Source organism: Macaca nemestrina, chromosome 13, assembly GCF_043159975.1.
Source record: "Macaca nemestrina isolate mMacNem1 chromosome 13, mMacNem.hap1, whole genome shotgun sequence".
In the NCBI taxonomy this organism is placed as follows: Eukaryota; Metazoa; Chordata; class Mammalia; order Primates; family Cercopithecidae; genus Macaca; species Macaca nemestrina.
The window spans coordinates 77,883,658-77,907,653 of record NC_092137.1 but is presented as its reverse complement, the minus strand read 5'-3'; the positions used below and the strand labels follow the sequence as shown (position 1 = coordinate 77,907,653).

Below are 23,996 nucleotides of genomic sequence, written 5' to 3'. Positions count from 1 at the left end.
AAAATGCATTTTATTGTCAAAGGTTGAGAATTTTAAAATCAGAGTTAAACATTTTAAAGGTAACCTGTTTAAAATTGATTAAAATTGCATTTTTCCCTTGAGTAAGATTGCTTCTGTAAGTGGTTAGTTTAAAACAATGTAAATAAATAAAACAAACCAACAGCAACAGTGAATAAAACTTAAATTTCAACGATTTCTGTCATTTGCAAAAGATGATATATCTCCAGTGACATGTGCAGAGAAAACAAAATTCAGGTCATGGCAACTTTGAAAAATTATTAATTGCATAGCATTTAGAGAAGCAGTATTTTACTTAATATTTGGTATAACTAAAAGGAACTCCTTGGCATAAACCTTTTAAATTATTGGAGAGAAAAAAATAGTGATTCTGTGCCTTTAATTTCCCTTTCTGAGCGAGGGAAGGCTGCACACCACTGACAGGCTCACTTGTTCCCGTCTTTAATGTGCAATCTGTTTTCTCCAGCGGAGGGCACTCAGTGTATCACAAACTCAAGCATTAGCACCAACAAGCTCTGAGCATCATCAGTCTCTGGAAAGCCTTCTGAATTAGACAAGGGCTGCCTCTCAGCACAGCTACAAAACACTTTAAACCTGACCAGCTAAATGGATAAACCTAGCCTGCATAGCTTTTAAACTGGGGTCTCATACAGCACAGGAGGCCTACTTGCTTCAAGAACTGAAAATCCAGAGGATGAATTGCTTTATCTGGGAATGGCAAAAGCCAGCACAATAAGGAATGCCAGGTATTCTGAAGATTTTCTTTTTTTCCTCTCTTTTTACGGAGAAGTTGGTTACCTCCGAGATGGGCTGTAGCTCTTTTGCACAGATTGCCAATTACTGCTGATGGGTCTCTGGTGAATTACACAATGGTCCTCAGAGCCTAGAGTCCCTCCCCCCTCCCTATCCCCCCAACGGCTTCCTTTTCCCTGCCCCCCTCACCATCCCACCCTGTGCTGATTTTTATATATATATATGTATATATATATATGTATTTTTTTTTTTTTTTTTTTTTTTTTTTTGCCTGTCCTCTCGGGGAAGTTTGTATGGGGCTACTAGCTCACATGCGGGATCAGAATGGTGTGAATGACAGCCGCACTGTGTCATGAAGGTGGTGGTCGTTTCCGCACAAGAGACCAAATAAGAAGAAAGCTGAGAGAGGGGGGAAACGTTTTTGGATGACAAAGGATGGGTAAGTGAACTTTTGTTGTTTTCTTCTGAGCAAAGCTGATCCTCTTGGCTTCCTATCCTCAGTCGTGGCATTAGCAGATAAAAGACGGGGAAACAGGCAAAGAGCAGCAGCCTTTGAGTTTGCCAGTTGATTCACTATACTTGCTATTATATTTTTAGATCATTTTCCTTTTTGCAGTGTTTTTTTTTTTTTTTTAATCTGTAAATGCACAACACGAACTTAAACAGACTCTAGAGAAATATCTTTAAGACTGTCTCTGCTGTCTGCGTATCCACAGCTTGGGAATTGAGCATGAGATAAATATTGTGTTTGCTTCTATTTCTTGATAATATTAACGAGACTTATGTTTCTGGTAGCTGTCACGATGACTATTAACACTTTGCTGCGTGTGTGTAGGGGTGGGGTCCTTACTTTATCAGAGGTTGCACAAGGGTTTGTTTTATCTTTGAAGCTGGATTCTGAACACAGCTTCCGAATTTCCAGCAGTCATTTGCCAGTCTTATTTTTTCAAGTGTGACTGGCTTTTTCCCCCCCTTTCTCCTGTCTGGAAGAGCTGGAATGTATTTCAATGAGTCTGTAGCTGGCAAGAGGACAGACAGCAAGATCGGGTTTTAAATTAAAAAAAAAAAAAAAAAAAAAAAAAAAAAAAAAAAAACCTTAACTGTTTGAGAAGAAGGATGGGTTTTAGATCAGGGATTTGGTTGATTGCCTCTTGGTTAAAATTTTTAAAATTTAAGGAAAAAAAAAAGAAACTGCAACACATGGTAGTTGTTTCTTTTTTTTCTCTCCATTAAGAAATAATAAATCTACTGTTGACAGAGGAAAGAAGTCCCTTAACATGCAATGACTTGGAAATGCAGTGTAAGTGCCAATAGATTGTAACTTTGCAGGCTTTCTGAAGTTAATTGAGGTTGGGGAGAAAAAAGTCAGTGAGAAATAAGCAGAGATCAGGGTGATGTGGAGAAAAATAGTAGTTGGCTGCTTCTTTCCTTGTTTATCCTTCGAATTTGCAAAAGCAACTCTGTTTAAAATAATGACAAAGTAATACTACACAATATTTTTTGCTTTTTAGGCAAATATTTAATAAGAATTTTGACAGTCTTAACTTTGGAGTGTTCTCCGTTATGAGTATTTAGATATCTTAGCTCCTGTATCATTGGGCAGGGAGCCACAGTATGCAATAATCTATGCTTATTAACAACTTGAGAGCACCTCGTACTGGTATTTGTCTTCATCCAATGCTTCATTGGCTGCCTATACTACTCTCAATGCTGTTTTTCCAGAGCTCACACATTGCGCTCCTATTATACAATAAGTACACGATTCAGGCAGGGCAAACTTGGGTTACCTTGACAGCTTATTGAAGCTCTTTTGCCAAATCACAGCCTGTTTGCTCAACTAGGAAAGACGTACAGGCACCAGGTTTACTGTGTCACATTTTTGACCTTACCAGAGTACATCGTACACTTCCTTTTGGTACTGTCGTTCAATACAGTGGCTAGCCAAATATTATTGTTATTAAAATGTCAGCATTCAGTGGTGAGAAAGGCTCTGTGCTTTTCAATGTTGAAATAAGTAGGAACTCCTGAAACTCAAAAAGGCTTTTCTTAGTTCTATGGGACTGTGGTGATTTGAAGATCAAGGAAGAAAAAGTGAAACCTAAGCAGCAAACATGCAACACTGAAGAAAATAATGCTCAAAATGTTAATGCATTTTCCTTAAATCAACTGTCCCATTCCTACAGTAGAGGAAATGCCCCTGTTATTGGTAAACCGGCGGTGATTTATTTTAATAGCTTCACAATGTGCATCTGTCTTTTTTTTAATATCGTAGGTTTCCATTTAATTACGCAGCTGAAAGGCATGAGTGTGGTGCTGGTGCTACTTCCTACACTGCTGCTTGTTATGCTCACGGGGGCTCAGAGAGCTTGCCCAAAGAACTGCAGATGTGATGGCAAAATTGTGTACTGTGAGTCTCATGCTTTCGCAGATATCCCTGAGAACATTTCTGGAGGGTCACAAGGCTTATCATTAAGGTTCAACAGCATTCAGAAGCTCAAATCCAATCAGTTTGCCGGCCTTAACCAGCTTATATGGCTTTATCTTGACCATAATTACATTAGCTCAGTGGATGAAGATGCATTTCAAGGGATCCGTAGACTGAAAGAATTAATTCTAAGCTCCAACAAAATTACTTATCTGCACAATAAAACATTTCACCCAGTTCCCAATCTCCGCAATCTGGACCTCTCCTACAATAAGCTTCAGACATTGCAATCTGAACAATTTAAAGGCCTTCGGAAACTCATCATTTTGCACTTGAGATCTAACTCACTAAAGACTGTACCCATAAGAGTTTTTCAAGACTGTCGGAATCTTGATTTTTTGGATTTGGGTTACAATCGTCTTCGCAGCTTGTCCCGAAATGCATTTGCTGGCCTCTTGAAGTTAAAGGAGCTCCACTTGGAGCACAACCAGTTTTCCAAGATCAACTTTGCTCATTTTCCACGTCTCTTCAACCTCCGCTCAATTTACTTACAATGGAACAGGATTCGCTCCATTAGCCAAGGTTTGACATGGACTTGGAGTTCCTTACACAACTTGGATTTATCAGGGAATGACATCCAAGGAATTGAGCCGGGCACATTTAAATGCCTCCCCAATTTACAAAAATTGAATTTGGATTCCAACAAGCTCACCAACATCTCACAGGAAACTGTCAATGCGTGGATATCATTAATATCCATCACCTTGTCTGGAAATATGTGGGAATGCAGTCGGAGCATTTGTCCTTTATTTTATTGGCTTAAGAATTTCAAAGGAAATAAGGAAAGCACCATGATATGTGCAGGACCTAAGCACATCCAGGGTGAAAAGGTTAGTGATGCAGTGGAAACATATAATATCTGTTCTGAAGTCCAGGTGGTCAACACAGAAAGATCACACCTGGTGCCCCAAACTCCCCAGAAACCTCTGATTATCCCTAAACCTACCATCTTCAAACCTGACGTCACCCAATCCACCTTTGAAACACCAAGCCCTTCCCCAGGGTTTCAGATTCCTGGCGCAGAGCAAGAGTATGAGCATGTTTCATTTCACAAAATTATTGCAGGGAGTGTGGCTCTCTTTCTGTCAGTGGCCATGATCCTCTTGGTGATCTATGTGTCTTGGAAACGCTACCCAGCCAGCATGAAACAACTCCAGCAACACTCTCTTATGAAGAGGCGGCGGAAAAAGGCCAGAGAGTCTGAAAGACAAATGAATTCCCCTTTACAGGAGTATTATGTGGACTACAAGCCTACAAACTCTGAGACCATGGATATATCGGTTAATGGATCTGGGCCCTGCACATATACCATCTCTGGCTCCAGGGAATGTGAGGTATGAACCATGATCCTCCTAAAAGCATTTCTACTGCGGGGAAGGAGAGGTAAATGTTTGAAGCCCTAGAGGTGTCTCTAATCACTAGAAAGATTAATGACCCTTTTGCTTTTGGGTTTTGCTCAGTATGAAAGGTTACTTAATTAAATTACAACCACCAGGAAATTGACTGCTTTTTTTTTTTTTTTAATGGTTGAAACTTGAAGGAAGTTCATTCAAGGATAAGTTGGAATAAAGCACTATGTTAAAACATCTGCTTTTTAACAATTTGTATACAGGGGTTGGACTTAAAAACACACATACAAACAAAACTCTTTTCATTCTGAAATTTCTGTCTGGTTCTTGGTGTTTGACTTTTGTAATGGAGTAAAGAAGAGGGGCCAGCTTAATTTAAAAATAAAGTGAGTTTACCAAAATTCCAGAAGGTAATGAAGATTTAAACCAAAGAGCAATTTTCCCAAGGGTTGATTTTGTTGTAAATTTTTAGTTTGAATGAAAGCATGCAACAGGGATCTTACACCCGTGTTACTTGCCATTTAGTTATTATACCAGCATAGAGAATGTCAGAGGCCTACTGTGTAATTGTATCAGATTCCTAAGGTGTCTTTTATTTTTTTTTCCTTCTTTCCTACTTTCTTTCACTCCTTCCTTTCCTTCCTTTTTCTTCCTTTATTTTTTTGTTTTGTTTTGTTTTTTAATTACTGGGTTATAGATCTGATTTAAAAGGTTTTTATGCACTGGCTATTTGTGTTTAATCAGAATGAAACTTCAATTCCATGCTTTGGCTTTGTCCCTGGTAACTAAAATCAGGTCACAATTTTGTGGATGATTTAGCAATGACAAAATGGCAGTCATAGCAAGGACTGTTTGTCAGTATTGCTGTCATCCCCAAAAGAAATGATATGTATTCTTGTTAAACTTATTCAGAAGTAAGTGATACAAATATTCATAAATAAAAGGAGAGAGGTTTGAGTTCTGGGTATTCTCCCTTTCTGTAACAGCCTCAAATAAAGGCGTACCTTCCATGTTATATTATTTTTGTTTTTATAAGAATAAATTTGGACCCGGTTTCTGATTATTTAATTTTAAAGATCACTTACAGGAACGTGTTAATGAGTAGACACATAGTCACAAATTTCAAACTTGTCAATAAATAATACAGGATGTAGATTGTTCTTTTCTTGGTAAAGTTGATCCTTATGTGCAAAGACTGACTACCAAGGCCTTGTTGCTGGAAGAAACTAGTGAAGAGAGGTTAAAGTCTGGGAATATAATGTTTTAGTATCTGATTTTAGATGATTACTCTTTCAAAAGACAGTTTTAATGAGTATTTAAAGATGTTGCCCTTTCTAATGCTAGTTAACAGTTGGAAAATATAATTTGCTCTTTGATAGTGTATACTCCAATTTCTCCATAGTCCTAACTGCAAATGCTAATGAAAATGTTTTCAGACAAAGCACTGAATTTGAAATAATCTCTAACTCAGTACAATTTGGACTATTGAACTGTTCTTCAAAGAGTTCATTTTCGCCTTTTTTTGTGTATCATTGAAAATAAGAGAAGTAATCCCAGATAGTAAATTCCTAAAAGGAAACTGTATAAGCAATTGCCCTTAAAAATTAAAGAGAATAAAAGATTTTCTATAAAAGTCTAACAAGGCTTGATGTTTTTATTGCAGGCCCACAATTATACAATATACTTGAATATTAGTAACACAAGTTCATCATATTTTATTCTGGGTTCTCCTTATATTTTGTGATCCTCTTAAAGGCTGGTAACATAAAAAGTAAAGAAAAATCTAGATGCATTAATTCATTTTCTCTTGACGTTTGGAGTAGAATGATGATTTTTATTTTTAAGAATCACCAAGAAGAAGGAAACATTCTTAAAGAACCAGGACTTGAGAGCCAGGGTTCTAAAACTTTTCCAGAGATCTTAAGTTTCACAGATTATTGCATCAAAAACCCTAGGCATTACCATGATAGAAACAAATTTAAAAGATGGTTCCTTTAATTAAAACGTGTATTTAAAACCACATTTTGATATTGTATGTGTTATATAGATTGACATTTAATGTCATGAAATTGCACTAGTATTGTTGGAAATGAATCTGTTGTTAAGGCATTAAATAATGAAGAATGTAATTAAATATTGTAATAATTCTGTTGAGTCAAAATGGAATCCTTACTGAAGTAGCTCAAACTTTCTGTGGCCTAAAACATGGAAATTAGAAGGCTATACATTTAAGATCATATGTCCATTTAGGATGAGGAGGGGGGGTGCTATAAAACTACATTTAAATGAATTTCAACTTGTTTTAAAACAAAAACATACAAAAACAAACATTGCAGGGGTCACCCCATTTTTTGACAGAATGTTTGCTGTATTACAGTTATAGGTAGATATAAACAATGAGGAAAAGCAAACTCTTAGAAATTGTTATACAGAAAGCCCTAATTACTTCCTACTTCTTTGTCACTCAGAGTAAATTTTCTCCTGTTGAGAAATATTCCTTTGGACCAAATTTCTCTACAAAATAGAGTCAAGAGAGGGCAGTGATTTGCCTAAGTTTACAATGTTTTTGGAATAGTAGAAGTATGCTGAATTTTAACCTGGCATTGTTTCATAAGTCTCATACATCACTAGTTTAGCAGAGAATCATTAATATATTTATAAGACATTTTTGTGAGGTAGGTTTTTTTAAAAAAATATTCAAAACACCAAACTCTACCCAATAAAGCCATAAATATTTAATTGGGAAACTTAGCACCAAATGCTAATTTTCTAAGATAGTGCCTTGAAGAAATAAAAATTGCATTAAATTTAAAATTCTGCTTTCCACCTAACTTTATATTCAGTTACCATTACCTAAATATGGTTACAAGATCCATTTTGTTTGTTTTTTTTTTTTTGAGAGGATTTTTTAAAATTGAGATTATTGATTAGATTGGTGTTTGTGAACTTCCATACAAATATAGCATGTAATTTTCAAATTAAATAATTTTGTCTCTATGTTTTGCAACTTTTAATTCTGAAAAGTCCATGTGCACATACCATACTGATAAAATGCAGGATAATATTTTAATAACTTGGGCAGTAAAAATTGTTCATATCTATAAAAGAGAAATAGAGTAGATAGTTATGAGTAATTAATATGATATATAGCACAAGTATAAGGGATACGTACATCTCAATCATCATACTTTGAGTAGAACAGTGTGCTTGGTTGAACTGAATCATTCACTTTGTTCTCAATATGTACTCAGAAAAGAGAATTTAAAGCCAAAATGATACAGCTTTTCCTAAAACTGTAAGGTGTTACTATAAATAGACAAAATGCAAATATTTACTTTTAAAAATAGCTTGTGTAGCTTGGCATAATGTTATCTCATTAAAAAATATGATCAGGGCTATAAAGTTGCTTCATTCTGCATATCAAATTTTTCCTTCAAAATTGTAAAGAACAAAGTTTTGAATTTCTAGTTCTTCTAGAATTTGTTTCATCAACTAAAAATAACAAGGGCCTTTATATTAGACAATGTGAATACAGGACAAGAAAGAACATTTGTAGTGTGGTGTGTACATTTAAAAAAATTAAATTGGTAAAAACTTAAAATGAATGAATGTAGTCTCTAAAGAGACTCTCCATCCAAAGTGTTTCAATAGTTAAGTAATTGAAATATAAAGTTTAATGATCCCATAGTGCTAACAGTGCTGCTATTAGGAAAATAGCAGTAAAGGTGACATTATAGGTGTATATTTTCCGAATATTTAATATTTTCGTTACTTTCTTCAAAAATGAGCAAAATTAAAAAAAAATTACTGGTTTTCAGTTGGGGTTATATAATTTCTTTCACTGTTATGCAGAGGGTGGTATAAACCATTTCTAACAATTTATATTTATTGACTATGTTAGGTCAGGTTCAAACAATTAGCATAGAGTAGACCATTAACAACTTCTCACATTTTAGATATTTGATATTTTGCAGTGTGCTAAGTGAATTTCCAAGGACTACTAAGCAAAATGTATGTACAAAGACGATTCTAAGGAAAGCAGACCCAGTTACCTTGAGTTTAATTAACGGTTTATCAACATAAAGCTATAGAAAACAAACTATTTAGGTGGCTGACTACAACTGTGTCATGATACAATGTTATAATTGAAACTGTATTTGTATATTAAATAGAATGTGTGTGTGTTTGTATATGAGTTTATCCAGGTATGTATGTCTGTATATGTGTGTGTGTGTGTGTGTGTGTGTGTGTATTGAGAGACAGAATATAAACATTTTTCCATCAGAATTAATGTCCATGAAAATTAATTAAATTTTGTTACTACAATTTAAATTATTAGTAACAAAAATTTGAGGTCAAAATTACCAAGATTTGTTTTAGTTAGGAATATGGTCCTTAAGGTAAATGTATTACCATATCTAAAAATTTTAAGTGTCGTCAGGCGCGGTGGCTCATGCCTGTAATCCCAGTACTTTGGGAGGCCAAGGAGGGTGGATTACTTGAGGTCAAGAGTTTGAGACCAGTCTGGCTAACATGGTGAAAACCTGTCTCTACTGAAAATAATAAAAATTAGCTGGTCATGGTGGTGCATACCTACAATCTCAGTTACTAGGGAGGTTGAGGCAAGAGAATCGCTTGAACCCAGGAGGTGGAGGATGCAGTGCAAGATCATACTACTGCACTGCTGCCTGGGCGACAGAGAAAGACTCCATCTCAAAATAAATAAATAAACAAAATATAAATTATAAGTGTCTTACATCTATGTAGTCTAAAATTCTTTTTTAAAAAACAAAATTTAACATATAGTCAAGTCTGTATTTATACTACATATTGTCATTTTTTGTGTTACTTTAGACTTGTCACTTCATTTCTCTGTGACGCGTCACTCAAACGAGTGACTCAGCTGGCACAGTGTTTCCCAACACAAAGCAATTCCTAGATTAGCATAAAATTTGTAAAATCTCAATGGTCATTCTCAGAACTAAAAATGCAGGATGAGCTATGGAGAAAAAGACTGAGCTACTTACATTCATTGGTCAATGAGAAAAGAAAGAGCTTCTTCAGTTACTAAAAACTGGGGTGCCCAGGTAAGCAGCCACACAATTTCTTTATGCTTGAGGGGAAAATATGTACCCCACACATACAAACATGTGAGCACATGAGTGCACGCTCCCACACACATATATGTCTTTGAAATTCTGCTAAGTAACTAGATGTTTTGAAAGCACTTAAAACTATGTCCGCTTTTTAAAAAAATCGATTGTCTGAATTAGGTCCAATTAAAATCTATTTGTGAATAGAGTTTTCATTAGAATTCACAAATGGTAGTGATGAAGAGTGACAGCTGCCAAAAAAAGACCGACATAGCTAATTTAGGAAAGATTTTAAACTAACAATAAATGACCCTTTTTTTTTTTTTCTAGAATTAGTTGGTATTAGCATCTCACCGACCAGGTTTTAATAAATGATTGCTCTCTAAGACTCTAAGCTGAGAAGTCTACTGTCTTAAGAATGTGTAGCTTTTGACACACCCCAATAATATCCACAGGATGCCAGAATTTCCTTCATGAGACCTTTCTGTGTTTATAAAATGTAATCATCCCTAGTTCTTCTCAGGAATTGCATTTGGAGATAGTTTTATGCTTTAGGAGTTGCTCAGTAATATTTTCACTGGGGACTTGGTGACTCATCTGAATTTTCATGTCTCTAGAGTTTCATGATTCACTAAATCAAAGCGAAGCAGAAGCAACCTGTATATCACTAGACACTGAGAGTTTTGAAAAACTAGTATGTCTTTTGATCAGTGAAAAGCATGAAGTGATATTGAATATGTTTTAAAAATTAAAATTGCTTTTTATAGTACCAGAAGAACCATCATTCACTGAGTCAGTTTAATAAAATCTCAATATTCATGAAAGGAAAAAGAAATTACAGGACTATTTTTCTCATGCACTCCATAAGCCATTAAAATTGTAACTGTAAGGTAGGAAAGGTTGAGAAAAAAAAGCACAGTATTTCCTAAGGTATCAAAACAATTGGTTTTTTAAATAAACATCTGCTAGAAGCTGCTAGATAAGTTCAAAGACTATGTATTTAAACTCCTGCTAAAGAGTTTAAAAATAATGCTTTCACTGCCAAGAGAAATTAAAGTCTAAACAAACATAACCACGGAAAATTAGTCCTTTACAAGGGAGGCCAGGTAATATGGTACACCTATAGTCCCAGTTACTTGTGAGGCTAAGGTAGTAAGATTGCTTAAGGCCAAAAGTTCTAGGTTGTCCTGAGCAGTGTTTGAGCCTGTGAATAGCCTCTGTGCTCCAACCTGGGCAAAACTTAGGGGCTGTCTCTAAAACTTACAAATAATGAAAGGTAAGACCTTAAATTTACTTACATAAAGTTTGTAAACTTAAGTTTGGGGAATGAAATGATAGCAAAGTCATTTGATTTAATGTCATAAAGTTTGACCTTAAGTCAAATCGATATATTATAATATTGCAAACATAAGTTTGGGGAATGAAATGACAGCAAAGCTGATACATATTAATAAAATATTTAAAAATGGTGAAAATGTAAGAAATTCAGAAAAAAATATGAGGAAGCATGATTAAAAGGAAAACCCTGAACACAAACTTTAAACTATTAGTATATTTTATTTCCATATGCAACAATAATAATAAATGCCATAACCTTATTATGTATTTGCTTAAAATAAGTTAGCAAACTTGCTTAAAATAAGTTAGCAAATGTGCTTAAAATAAATGCATATGAGCAAATATATAACTCAATAAGGTTATGGCATTTAGCATTATTGTTTGTACATGGAAATAAAATATACTAATATTTTAATGGTAATGAATTAAAATATAAATATCAAAGTAACTTTGAAATATTTCATTTAAACAGCTATATACAATTAAACACTCATGTATCTTCTATAAATATTTCTAAAATACTAACATGTATATTGAATACAGATGGTATTGCTTTTGAATACAGACAGATAATTGCTTTTTAATAAACACAGTTCTGTACTAACTTATCCAGTTTATATGCATTGTCTCAAAATTAAATATTTGTGGAAGATACATAAAAAGGAATTTAATGACAGAAATTTTTTATTTCCTCTCTCATTGCCTCAATTTGGTATGACTGTTTTCCAGATTTGGGGATGTCCACATACCATAACTTGTAAGGTATGTTGTCTTCTTTACCTAGTTTTTCATCTCTTTGTTTACTGAATGCAGACCTCAGAGAAAAGTGGAAAAATGCAATCATTACATCTAGCAAGAAGAATCACTTTTTCCATTTTTTTTTTAAACACAAGTTCTTCTAGCGGAAGTAATTAAGGTATAGTAAACATTTTGACTGCAGGTTTTAAAATACAATGGTCAGGTGTAGGGTAACTATAATGTCAAAACTTATGACACATAATTTTTACTTTTACCTACATTTTAATGGGTCAGGCCTTCAAATATCATTGCTTTAAAACCAAAAAACGAATAAATTTTTAACAAACAGACAAACTAAGATAAACATGGATGAGTTGTTTAAGAGAATTCACTGTATTTTTAGGATCTAAATAAGCAATATATGCTTCAAAATAGGAATATATAGAGTTATGATTTGATTCTATTTGGGCTAAATTTTTAAACTTAAAGCAAAATTACATAGACACTAATTTTGGAGTAGCAAAAAATATAGAAAAAAAATGCCTGCAAATGTTCTTTTATTTTGGAAGGACAGTGCTACTTAATTCGTATTCACTGTATGTTTTTCACTTTCAAAGTATAACAATTGTTGTTTAGTTGCCTTCTCTTAAAATAAAATGTCATTAGGTAAAGCCTTGAAATTGTGATGATTTTATTGAGACAAATAGAAACAGTCTTTGGGTATAAATTCTAAATTTGCATTTCAATTCTTCCCTCCTTCCTCAAGCCACATTAACTGAAACATACATTCTTTCACTTGCTCTTGAAGATCTAAATATTTGAGGTGTTAAATTATTAAAAGTTGATTCCTTATTTCCTTTCACTGACTCATATTAAGAAATGACACCTTAAAAATATGTTTGTTTGTTTCATCATAAATTTCATCATGATGCATTCATTTCACTATTAAGTGCTTTGATATTTACAGTCATAAATTGATACCACTCTTGTCAGTTGTTCCTAATAAGACTTAAAGAAACAATGGAAATACACATTAATTAGGTTTGAGTCTTTTTTAGTATGGTCACCATAGATGAAAAAATGATATTTTCTTCTCTATTTATAGTTCTGTAAAAGTAATAGCAGAGAGGTCAGCCTTGAAGTACTTTAGGTTGATGGTCAAACCACAACATGGACAAATATTGCCTTGGTCCAGTGGTTAGATCAAGGGGTGAAAAAGAGGTCTTAGATTTGAAGTGGACTCACTTTACTTCTTTAATATTGGACAAGTAAATATATATCTGACCTTTCTGTGATATAATTTTTTCATCTATTGAACTAGGATAATAACTTTCCAAGTAACTTGTTGAAATGATTAATGAGGTACTATTCAAAAACCACTCTGAACTCCACCATAAAAAGCTTCAGTGTAAATAAGAATGATTATTAACCATAAGCCCTACTGTTTACTGAAAAATGCAAAATATAATGTAGCTGTATTATTTTCATTGTTATTATTAGTTACAATGCTGGTTATAATACTCCCTGATGTAGAAACAAGTGTTATGGTTACATTTTTACTAAAGTGAATAATAAACATGACCTTTCTGTCCCTTGTCTGAGCTGTAATTTAGTTTGGGTACCAGAGCTGGCAATATTTAATAATACCTCAGGATTTGTAAAATACTCCCTTGATGGAACATTTTATTCACCTTGCAAAGAAAGCAGCATTTATAATTATTTTGTTGTTACTATGTCTAAAGAAGAAAGGAGTTAGAGAAACAACTTATAAATTCCCGATCTTATCAGATATCATACTTCAGTTCATTTTAACAAGCAGAACAGTTTGTTTGTTTGTTTGTTGGCTTTTGTTTTGTTTTTTGTTTTATTTTGATACAGAGTCTCACTCTGTCGCCCAGGCTGGAGTGCAATTGTACCATCTCAGCTCACTGCAACCTCCACCTCCTGGGTTCAAGCGATTCTCCTGCCTCAGCCTCCTGAGTAGCTGGGACTCCAGGCATGTGCTACCATGCCTGGCTAGTTTTTGTATTTTTAGTAGAGACAGGGTTTCACCATGTTGGCCAGGCTGGTCTTGAACTCCTGACCTCAGGCGATCTGCCCTCCCTGGCCTCCCAAAGTGCTGGGAGTACAGGTGTGAGCCACTGTGGCCGGCCTTGGAAACAGTTTTTTCATTCCCCAGGTGTTTATGCATCACACATGACAAGTGGGAGTTGTCAGCAATACATTAGATATTCCTTTTGAATTCAGAAATTATTAGTAAGTGATTTAAAGAATAATTGATATGGCTCTAGGGCATATATATGTGTGTTATATATAATTTAATAATTTGTACATAAGTATTTATATTGGTTAAGTATAAGCTCTTATATTTGTAGAAATATGTATTGCATCATTCTTATTATTGTCCCCATAGTGAAATATATTTTAAACTGAATCACATTTCTTTCTAAGTTTTTCAATGGAATATTTCTCATGATACGATTGTGTACTATGAAATAAGAGAGGGCACCACTGACAAAAAACAAAAACAAAAACAAAAACAAAAAACAAACAAACAAAAACCCATAAAGACAAAATAGTAATGTTACATTTGCTTGAGGAGACAAATGATTTTCTTTGTGATTGGTAAAGCATAATTATTCCAATAAGGGGATTCTGCCAGTGGTTGATATATCTATTTTGATTATGTACTATGGAACTAGGGAAATAACATGGTTTGGGTTCTCCCTGTGAGATGGATCAGAGTTAAAATTGCATTAATCAGTTGTCCTCCATGAGCCCTTACTCTGAATGGAGGATAACAAGGATGTTTTGGATCTCCAAGAAATTAGTGTCACTTCAGGGTTTGTGTGGAGTAATCCCCAAAAAGTCTGATTACTTCACATTCCCCAGTACACAGTCACCTTAGAAAATAATTATAGATCTCGCTGGAGAAGGCTGGGGGAAAGTTTAACAGCATACATTTTTCATAGTATAGCAGGGTCTTTCCTCAAGGGGACCTGTCTGCCTTTTCATTCAGTGGATTCTGGGTCTGTAAACTGACTCAAGTCTGGGAATTGATTATGGGATCATGACTCTTTTGGTGATTCAAATTAGACTTCCGTTCACTTGAGCTAGAACTCTTCCACTTATGCAGATCAAGTACGAATTCAATGAATTTCTATGTACTTCTCTTCTAGGGACACCATGATTAACTAGTCAGCATCATAGATCTTTTTTGAGTCAGGGTATTCTGATCACTGCTTTGACTCATCATGGTAACCATGCTCACCTTGTCTTTGGTGATTAAGTTCTGACACCAGGTCCATGCCACTCTGGAATTCCATTTTGTTCATTGCACTTAGGGATTCCAATTTGATAGTAGCTGTTTGCTCTGTAACTTCTGAACCACAGAGAACAAATATTCTCAACCACTTTTTCCTCTCTCACATTTGGGACATGGCGTGTAGTGTTCTAATTAGAATTTCTTTTCTTTTATCTTTTTTTTTTTTTAATTTCTGAGAAGTGTTGCTTAGATGTCAATCTTGAAACTTGAGAGGTAAGGGAATTTAAAATTTAAATATAAATTTTTAACTTTTGCAAATCATAATCTCTTTGGTTCTCTGACAACTCACAGTGTGGCTTTTCCCAAATGACTGGAGGATAAGAAATGACTTAAAATAATGTGTTCCTCCTTTACCTTTGGTATAACGTCTTCCTTTGGAATGTGTATATGATTCTCCAACAAAACATGAAGATTGACAAGGAATCCTTGGGCTAGAAAGAAGATAGCATTCATTCTCTTTCTCACTGAGTTTTTTTTTACTAAAAAATTATTGAAACAGATTATATAATTATATAAGCAAATATATGATTTTATCCTACAATGTTTGACTATTTCTACTCTAATTATACTAAACAATTAGAAAGATACAAGTTATTCTGAGATATGAACAAGTATAATTTTGTGGATTAACATGATACGTTTTAATTTCCATTATTTTCTAGTTATAAAGTAAATGAATGCTTTTTAAGAAAATATTGAAAACATAAAGTTATTTATAAAAATAATCAAAATAATTATCAACAAGTCCCACTATGCAGAGGTAATACTTTAAAAATTCTGGCACATAAATTCTATCATATGCACAGGTACGTGACTGTGGCTATTAGAGAAAATTAATTTCATATTAGAAACTGTATGTATATGATTGCCTCGTATTACTTTAAAGTTCACACTTTATTATGAATAGGAATGCTTTTAAAAACATAATTTTTGAAAGTATATTCCTAAGATGTGTCATTTTTTTACTTATGCCTCCCTTTTTTGTTGAACATTTGCGATGGTTCATTTCGCTGTCACAAAAATGTCTTAAATTACCTCATCATATTGATAGATTCCTACAAAAGAAAATACAAGGCCAGAAGGAATAAAAAATGTAATCTACTTAACACATTGCCAAAATTACTCTCTCAAAAACGTAACATTTTATATTTTTTATCTTACATGCATTGTGTAGGAGTTCCTATTTTTCCACGTATACCCCTAACATTATTTATCTCCTTTTTTAACAATTTGACAGGTTATTTTTTAGCATGTAATGTTTACATGTTTGACGTTAGTGTAGTAGAACCTTTTTTTTCGCATTTTGTGTTACTGGATTTCTTATTTTGAAATGTGGAATATAAACAGTCTCTGAGGTCAACAATAATAACGTTATTCATTATGTTTTCTTACATTGCTTTTACTTTAAAAATGTCTTTCTCATCCTGTGTATGCTAAATATTTACTATATTTTAATAATTTCCTCTATAGGTTTATTTTTACGTTTAATTCTTAACCTATCTGAAACATACTTTAGCGTATCCATGTAAAATAGAGAACTAGTTTTTTTCCTGTTAAAACATTATAAATCTCTCTGTATATATTACTTAATAATAATGTAAAATTTTAATATATCCAGGTCATTTTTTTGCTTTCTATATTCCACTCAAGGATTCACTCTTTTTTACAATGTAAGAACCATATTTTCAAACGCCATTATAGTTTACAATATATTTTACATTTTATAAGTAAGTATTCTTGCTCCAAACACTAAATTCCACATCTACTAAAAAAGAATTGTCATGGTTTTTCTTTATCATTTATATTTGAAATGAGATTTTTGCATCTCTCTCTCTTCCTTGAACACATGTATTTGGTATTTTGACTAGAATTATGTGAATCTATGAATCAATTTGGAAATAGTTGAATCTCTACATCTTTCAAAAGGAAATATTATAAAAAGTATTGTTATAGAGCTCGATTTATGTCATTCCTTTCTATGTCCCCTTTAAAAAGTGTTCATTTGATTCACTTTAAAATTCTAATACAGACATGATAATGCACGTGTATTTATGTCCATATTTATAGGCATCCATATTTTGAATATATACATTCATTTTAGTAGAATAATTTTTTTAAAATTTTAGTTCAAAAATAATTTTGCAAAACAGAGTGTTTATCTTCTCTTTTAAATAGTTACATTTCTTATTTATTATACTTCTACATATGATGAGGAAATCTTCTAGAATGACATTATATAACTATGGTGATTTGGAGCAACTTTTTTTGTTTCTAACTTTAATTTGACTGCTGTAATTTGGTCCACTTCATTTATTTATTCAACAAAAATATATTGTGTACCTATATGAATATGTGGTAACACTGGACTCAGTGCTATTTTTAAACTAGGAAAACACTGTTTTTTAGCAAAATCTTATTTATCACAATTATCATATAGTCTTATTTATAAAAATTAACAATTACTAGGACAGACACAAATTTATTGAAAGAATTTCTAGCTTTTTTTTGGTGAGGAATATCTTTTTTCCTATACTTTGGTTTTTGATTTTATGAATATTTTATATATTATTTCGTAATATTAAATGTGATTTGTATTTCTGGAATAAATTGTGGTTGTTCTTTCATTATATTCCTTTCCAGATCAGCTCATATTGAGCTCACTTTGATTTGTAATTTACAATTATCTCTTAAATAAAAAGAGATATCAATATTATGTTCTTTATTAATTGAGTTATATTTAATAATTTGTCTTTTTCTAGCTCTAAAGTCATTGAAATAATATGGAAATTGTTTTCTCTTGAAACGTACAAAATATTCATGAAAATTTGCCTTTGTAGAACTCCTTTTGGATATAATGCTGAGAAAAAATTATAAATTTTATTCAGATTTTTCTTTTATGTCTGTGAAGCAGAATGTTAAACTACAGTTTCTTATAAAATCCACATATCATTGAAAATTTAGCATGTATAGCAAATTGTTTATGTAATAATTATCCTTAAACATCTTCTCTAGTCATATATTTGTTCATTCAATTACTATAGAGCACTGCGCTACAAACTATAAATAAGGGATGTTAGCTCCTTGAGTCTGTATTCTAATAAACAGAATAAAATTCTTAGATCATTAGATGTAATTTTTCCCTAAGATTATAAATGCCTTAAAATTCTGTTTCATTAATTGATTCTTGTTTATAATGGCTAAAGATCTACAGATTTATTGACTTTTTTCAAAGAACTAGTGGAGAATTACCTTCAAATTAAAGGAAATTATATCAATGTTCTACTTCCCAGGGTATAATACTGCCAATGTCTGTATGATTCCTCCATCCAATACTCTCTGATATTAAGTAATTTTACCTTATCAGTTACCTTTCACTTTTTTATGTAGTCAAATTATTTATTTGATCTGGATCAGAGGGCAGCAAACTATTTCTACAAATAGTAAGACAGACAATATTTTAGACTTTATGGGCCATATGGTCGATCGATGTCATAACTACTTTGTCACTATAATACAAAAAGCTATAGAAAATATGTAAAGGATGAGTACATTTGTGTCCCAGTAAAACCTATTTACAAAAAGTGGTGGCAGGTTGGATTTAGCTTGTGTGTTAGAGTTTGCTGACCTGAATCTATATCATTTTTACAGGCTTTTAAACATACTTGAGTATTCCCACTCAAGAAAGGGGGGGAGGGGGAGAGAGAGAGAGAGAGAGAGAGAGAGAGAGAGAGAGAGAGAGAGAGAATTTTCTTATAACTTTAAATTCTCCTCTATTACTGCTCTGTCTTATACTTCCCTTTCATAGAAAATCTTTACAAAAGATTCTACCCCAGTCTACTTTTCCCCATCAATAGCTAAGTTCTTCAGCCTACTATCATGTGGCATTAGAGCCCATTATGCCATCCAAACAGCTCTAAGTTGCCACTGACTCCATTATCACCAAATTTTATAATTTAAACAAAAATTCTTTGCTTTACTTTGATATCTCAATAATATTTAACAGTTGGCCTTTTTTCTTTGTTTGAATGTTTTCCTCCCTTGACTTCTATACATGGGTTCATTCATTTTGCATTTAATCATGCACCTTTTCCGTATCTTTGTAAGTTAAAATTCCTCTACCAAGTTTTATGTTTTTCTTATGGCTATACCCTTGTGGTCTTCTCTTATTCCATCATATTCTCTCTCTCTCTCTCTCTCTCTCTCTCTCTCTCTCTCTCTCTCTCTCTCTCTCTCTCTCTCTCCCTTTCTTTCTGATCTCATTTACACACACAGAATACACTACCATTTATTTGCTAAAATAAACATGTTATTTCTCTGTTGCTTGACCTCTTCTCTGAGTTCCCCATATGTATAAATATATACCAGCTTCTTACTTGATACCTGAATTCAAATATCTGAGACATCTTAAACTCATTTCCAAAAGTAAGCCAATATCTTTTCTCCACATTTTTCTTCCTGGTATTTCTTGTTTTCTGAATGAAGCTATCCCTTGTGACAAGCCAGAATCTCAGGAATTATCTTTAAAGCCATCCTCACCCTCATACTCCATAAGCAAGCTATCTTGGAGTCTTATTGATTTTACCTCCTAAATATATCTCAAATTCATTCATGTCTTTCCATCTTTACTAGTGATAATTTTTGTCCTATTTAGTCTCCTTAATTCAATTCTTGTTCCATTGAATTTCTTTCTCTACTACAGGTAAGGTGCAGCTTTCAAAACAAAGGTGGATCATGTTACATCCTCCTTTATTTATTTAAAGCAATTTAGTGGAGTCCTATTCTTGATAGAATGAGAACCAAAATATAAGCTAAAAAAAAAAAAAAACCTGAATGACCTGGCCCTGCCTTCACAGATTTTCATTTTACACTGTCTTTGCTCTACAATCTCCGATCATGGATGACTCTACTCTCAGCACTGGCTTTATTTTGCTTTCCTCTTATTTGCATCCTCCCTCCTTTGACAAGGTTTTGATGTAAGTCCGGCCCTAGATTACCATTCACCTCCATATAATGAATTCCCATTCACCAGCTCCTCAGAAAGCCATTGCAGACATCTTTGTATAGTCAAACCACCTTGTTCTATTCTTGCTCACCCATCTGAGATGTACCCAAGTTGAGATAATCCCTTCTTTTTCATAATGATTTGATTAATGTCTGCCAATACTACTTGATCTAATTTACCCAGCAGAAGGTAACATATGACTTTTTTTTTTGGACTTTATAATTCCAGTGCCTCACTCCATGTCTTATATACAATAAAAGCTTAATAAATACTTACTGAAAGAATAAATAATTACATTCCTGAATTTTACTTTTTAAAAAATTTTCTGGCTTTTAAAAATAATTAGATATCTTCTTTGAAAAGCTTCTTTATAAATTTTTATTTCAAAATATTTATAAATTTATATCACTAAAGTTCAACACTATAGATTAACTTTATGGTATAGAGTTTGTGTGGCCCAGTTTTTTAATATAAAATTTTTCTCTCATACTTTTGTTCATTAATATGCCATTTTATTACATGTTTATGTTCAAAATGATAAACTATATAAGAGCAAAAATTTAAAAAATTTATGTAACTTTTATGATCTTTTTTCTAAAACAATTGTGTATGCATTTTTATTACACAAAGATAATAATGTAAGCAAATTGCTTATAATCTGCCATTTTTGCTTACTGTCTTGTGAATATCTTTATATATCAGTAAGCATTCATCTACATATATTTTTAGTTAGTGAATAATATTAATTTATTTTACATGAGTTCCAATTCTCTTTTGGTAGTGTTTTCAATATTTTCAGGAAAAGCAAATTTAGGATGATAATGTTTGCACTTAGGTCATTTCTGATATACTTAATGATTAACAATTTATAGTGATATTTCAATTCATTTTCTCACCTCAACGTTTAAATTTTTTTTGCAGCGATTTGTTCTAATTGAGATCAAATGATATTTTATTGTTCTATTAATATTCACCCCCAGTGTGATTACTAGTGACACATGCAATTTCTTACATTTGACATTTGTATATTTTAATTTCTGTATTTTATGTTCATTTTCTTTGCCTGTTCATAATTTTATTAACTTATAATAGGTTTTAAGTAGTTTATTAATCCTTTAGCTTCTATAAACATTGCAAATTGTTCAGAGCTTGCCATTCGGCTTTTATTTATTTTAGGTGGGATTTGATTGTGTGATTAGAAAATTAATTTCATTTATATATAAATTATTCTATATTTTATTTTATTGTTTCTGTCTTTATTGTATGGTACAAAGATTCTCTGAAAAAAATAGTAAATAACTTTTCACTTTATTTTCTTCTAATAGTCTCATGCTTTTTATTTGCATTAATTCAACTAACTTTTTATTGTCAAGCATTTTACGTAGTTCCCCAATTTCATGTCACTTAGTTACAACTACAAAATTTTATATTTAAATTGTAAATCATTAAGTAGTTACTTATGGATACATACATTAACATTTTATGCATTATATTTATATGTTATGCGTATGGACTATGTATTCATATATATGTTTTCATATATACAAATATATATGAAAACACCTGTGCTTCTATTAAAATTTTTATTTTACTGGTGCTTTTGGCATACTGCTTAATCTAAAAGATTAAATTATGTTTAATTACTCTTGTTTAAAAATATATTTGGGGTATTATTTTCATCCAGTTTTTATATTTAGTTATAAAATGATATATATACATATATAAAATGATATATAATTATATTGATAAGAGTGGTTCTTTCCCACTATCTTGTCTTCTATTGCCTTTTATCCTCTCCAGAACCATATTCTAGAAATAAATCATTGTTAACTCTTTGTTCTGTTTTCTTCTGGATACTTTCTGTACTTATATGAATGAATATTTTCTTCTCAAAAAATATTATACTAGCTATACTGATCTAAATTCTGTTTGTATGCTTCTGGAATTATTTGTTTCACTCAATATATCTTGGACATTTTCTCATTACAGTAAATAAAGATCTACCTCTTTGTTTTTAATTTATTAAAATGATTCTCTAGTGGTAGACAAGTGAGATGTTTAGGATAATGAGATGAACTTTAGAATTATTATGTCAGTACCCTAATAAAGTGTCTTTGATACATTTAATTGGAATTGCGTTATTTTTTTAAAATAATCTGGAGTGAATGATTATCTTTTAAATTCTTAATCTTTCATTTTGAAATATGATAAGGCTCTATTTACTTATGGTGATTTTTATTTATAAGTCAAGTGTGCAGGAGAATACTACAATGTTAAGCATACAGGAGAAAATTTATTTTTAAATATATTACAGATTATTTTATGATTTTATTTCTAATATGAACATAATAAGTTTTCTTTTTAAATATTTTCTGATTTTTGATCTTCTGTAATACAGATTTTTTTGTTTGTATGGTTGTATGTTTAATGCACTTATTACAACCAGAAACAATATGCCAAATATTAATTCCAATTGTGCTGTTTTTTAGTTCAATAAATAATACATTTTTATTTGTTTTCCATTAATCCCTGAACACCATCCATTGTTCAAATCCACATTTTTTAAAATCAAACTTCTGAAATAATGTTGATTAATTAGGAAGCTATGAGAATGCTTAACAACTTTCTCCTCTCTCACCTCCACAATAATTCTGAGGAAGAAAAGCATTACTGTGGGGCATTCGGTCCAAGAACATGGAGCATTCAAAGTGATGGAAGACTGTTTACAACTGATAGTAAGACTCTTCTGCAGGAAGAGACTGCAGTAAAGTGGCCTGGCAGCTATCCTCAATTGAGAGTGTCTTTATCCTGGGGAAGTAAAATTAGACATGCTAAGCTATAAAAAGAAATATCACTTTTTTTCTTTGGTATCTCCTATTTGGCTCTACTAGATCTTATAATTTCTGGAATGACAAGTACAAGAAAGTCAAAGTAACCATGTGCTTTAAGGGCAGATTTTTAGGAACGTGCTCGGTTTAAATTTGACCATGGGTTGCATTTAATCAAGCCTAAGCAAACTCATATGCCTTCCAGGGAAGGAGAGGTAAGTAACATAGATGATACACAAAGCAGCATATATAAATAAAGATTATTAACTTTCAGGGACCATGGAAACTTACAGCTTGCATAATGTCTATGAAAGCATTCAGTATTTTAACACTATGCTGGACAAATAAAATAGGCTTAGTTATAGCTTTTTTGTGGTTCATCTAGTTAGAGTGACTGACTCTGGACTTCAAATAATTGACAACAGTCTTTGTGATTCACATGTTGTTCATTCCAGTTAAGCAAGGATAGAGTGAGGAACTAAAATCATTGCAGAGCTAGGGAGCTAATGAAGCTTATTTTGAATTCTTTATTCCTGTCATACCTTAATATCTTTGCATCTCAGAGACGAGATTGACACCTGGTATAGCTGGGCAGGGTCAGGTAAGTGCATAGAGAACTGGGACCAGGAAAATGTGACCTTAGGGACTTATAAATGCTAAGGCAGTTCTTCTTCCCATTGGCACATTTCTGGACAAAACCAAACAAACAAATAAACAAAACTCTTGAAGTAGGAAAGCATCTATTAAAGGGTTTCTCAGGTTCTACACTATTGACATTTCGGACCAGGTAATTGGTGGGGGCTGAGGTCTGTCCTGAGCATTGTGATAAAAATGCCTGGGCTCTACTCATAGATACCAACATCAGTGTCCACATGCCAATCGTGACAACCAACAGTGTCTCCAGATATTGCCCATTAACCCTGTGGGGAAGCAAAAGCAAAATCACCCGTGGTTGAGGATTATTAATATAGTGCATAAAACCTGGTCTTGGAGAGGCTAAAAGTACATTTCTACAGCCAAGGAAGGTTCACTTGCAATTCCGAAACTTCAGGAAGTGGATGTCATAT

General features: G+C 32.7%; 1 protein-coding gene across 6 annotated transcripts in view; it reads left to right on the top strand.

Annotated features, from left to right (window-relative positions):
• Nucleotides 1-471: 471 nt before the first annotated feature.
• Nucleotides 472-23,996, top strand: part of LOC105465328 (leucine rich repeat transmembrane neuronal 4) — a 780,577-nt gene continuing 757,052 nt past the window's right edge. For 4 of the 6 annotated variants that reach the window (XM_011713736.3, XM_024787834.2, XM_011713738.3 and 1 more), the window contains exons 1-2: nucleotides 472-764; nucleotides 3,044-4,590. In XM_011713736.3, coding sequence (XP_011712038.2) covers nucleotides 758-764; nucleotides 3,044-4,590 — 1,554 coding nt within the window. In that variant the 5' untranslated portion in view covers nucleotides 472-757. Of the gene's footprint in view, nucleotides 765-1,059; nucleotides 1,211-3,043; nucleotides 4,591-11,765; nucleotides 13,198-23,996 lie in introns of those variants that run through there. The other 2 variants (XM_071076972.1, XM_071076973.1) reach the window with 2 other exon arrangements.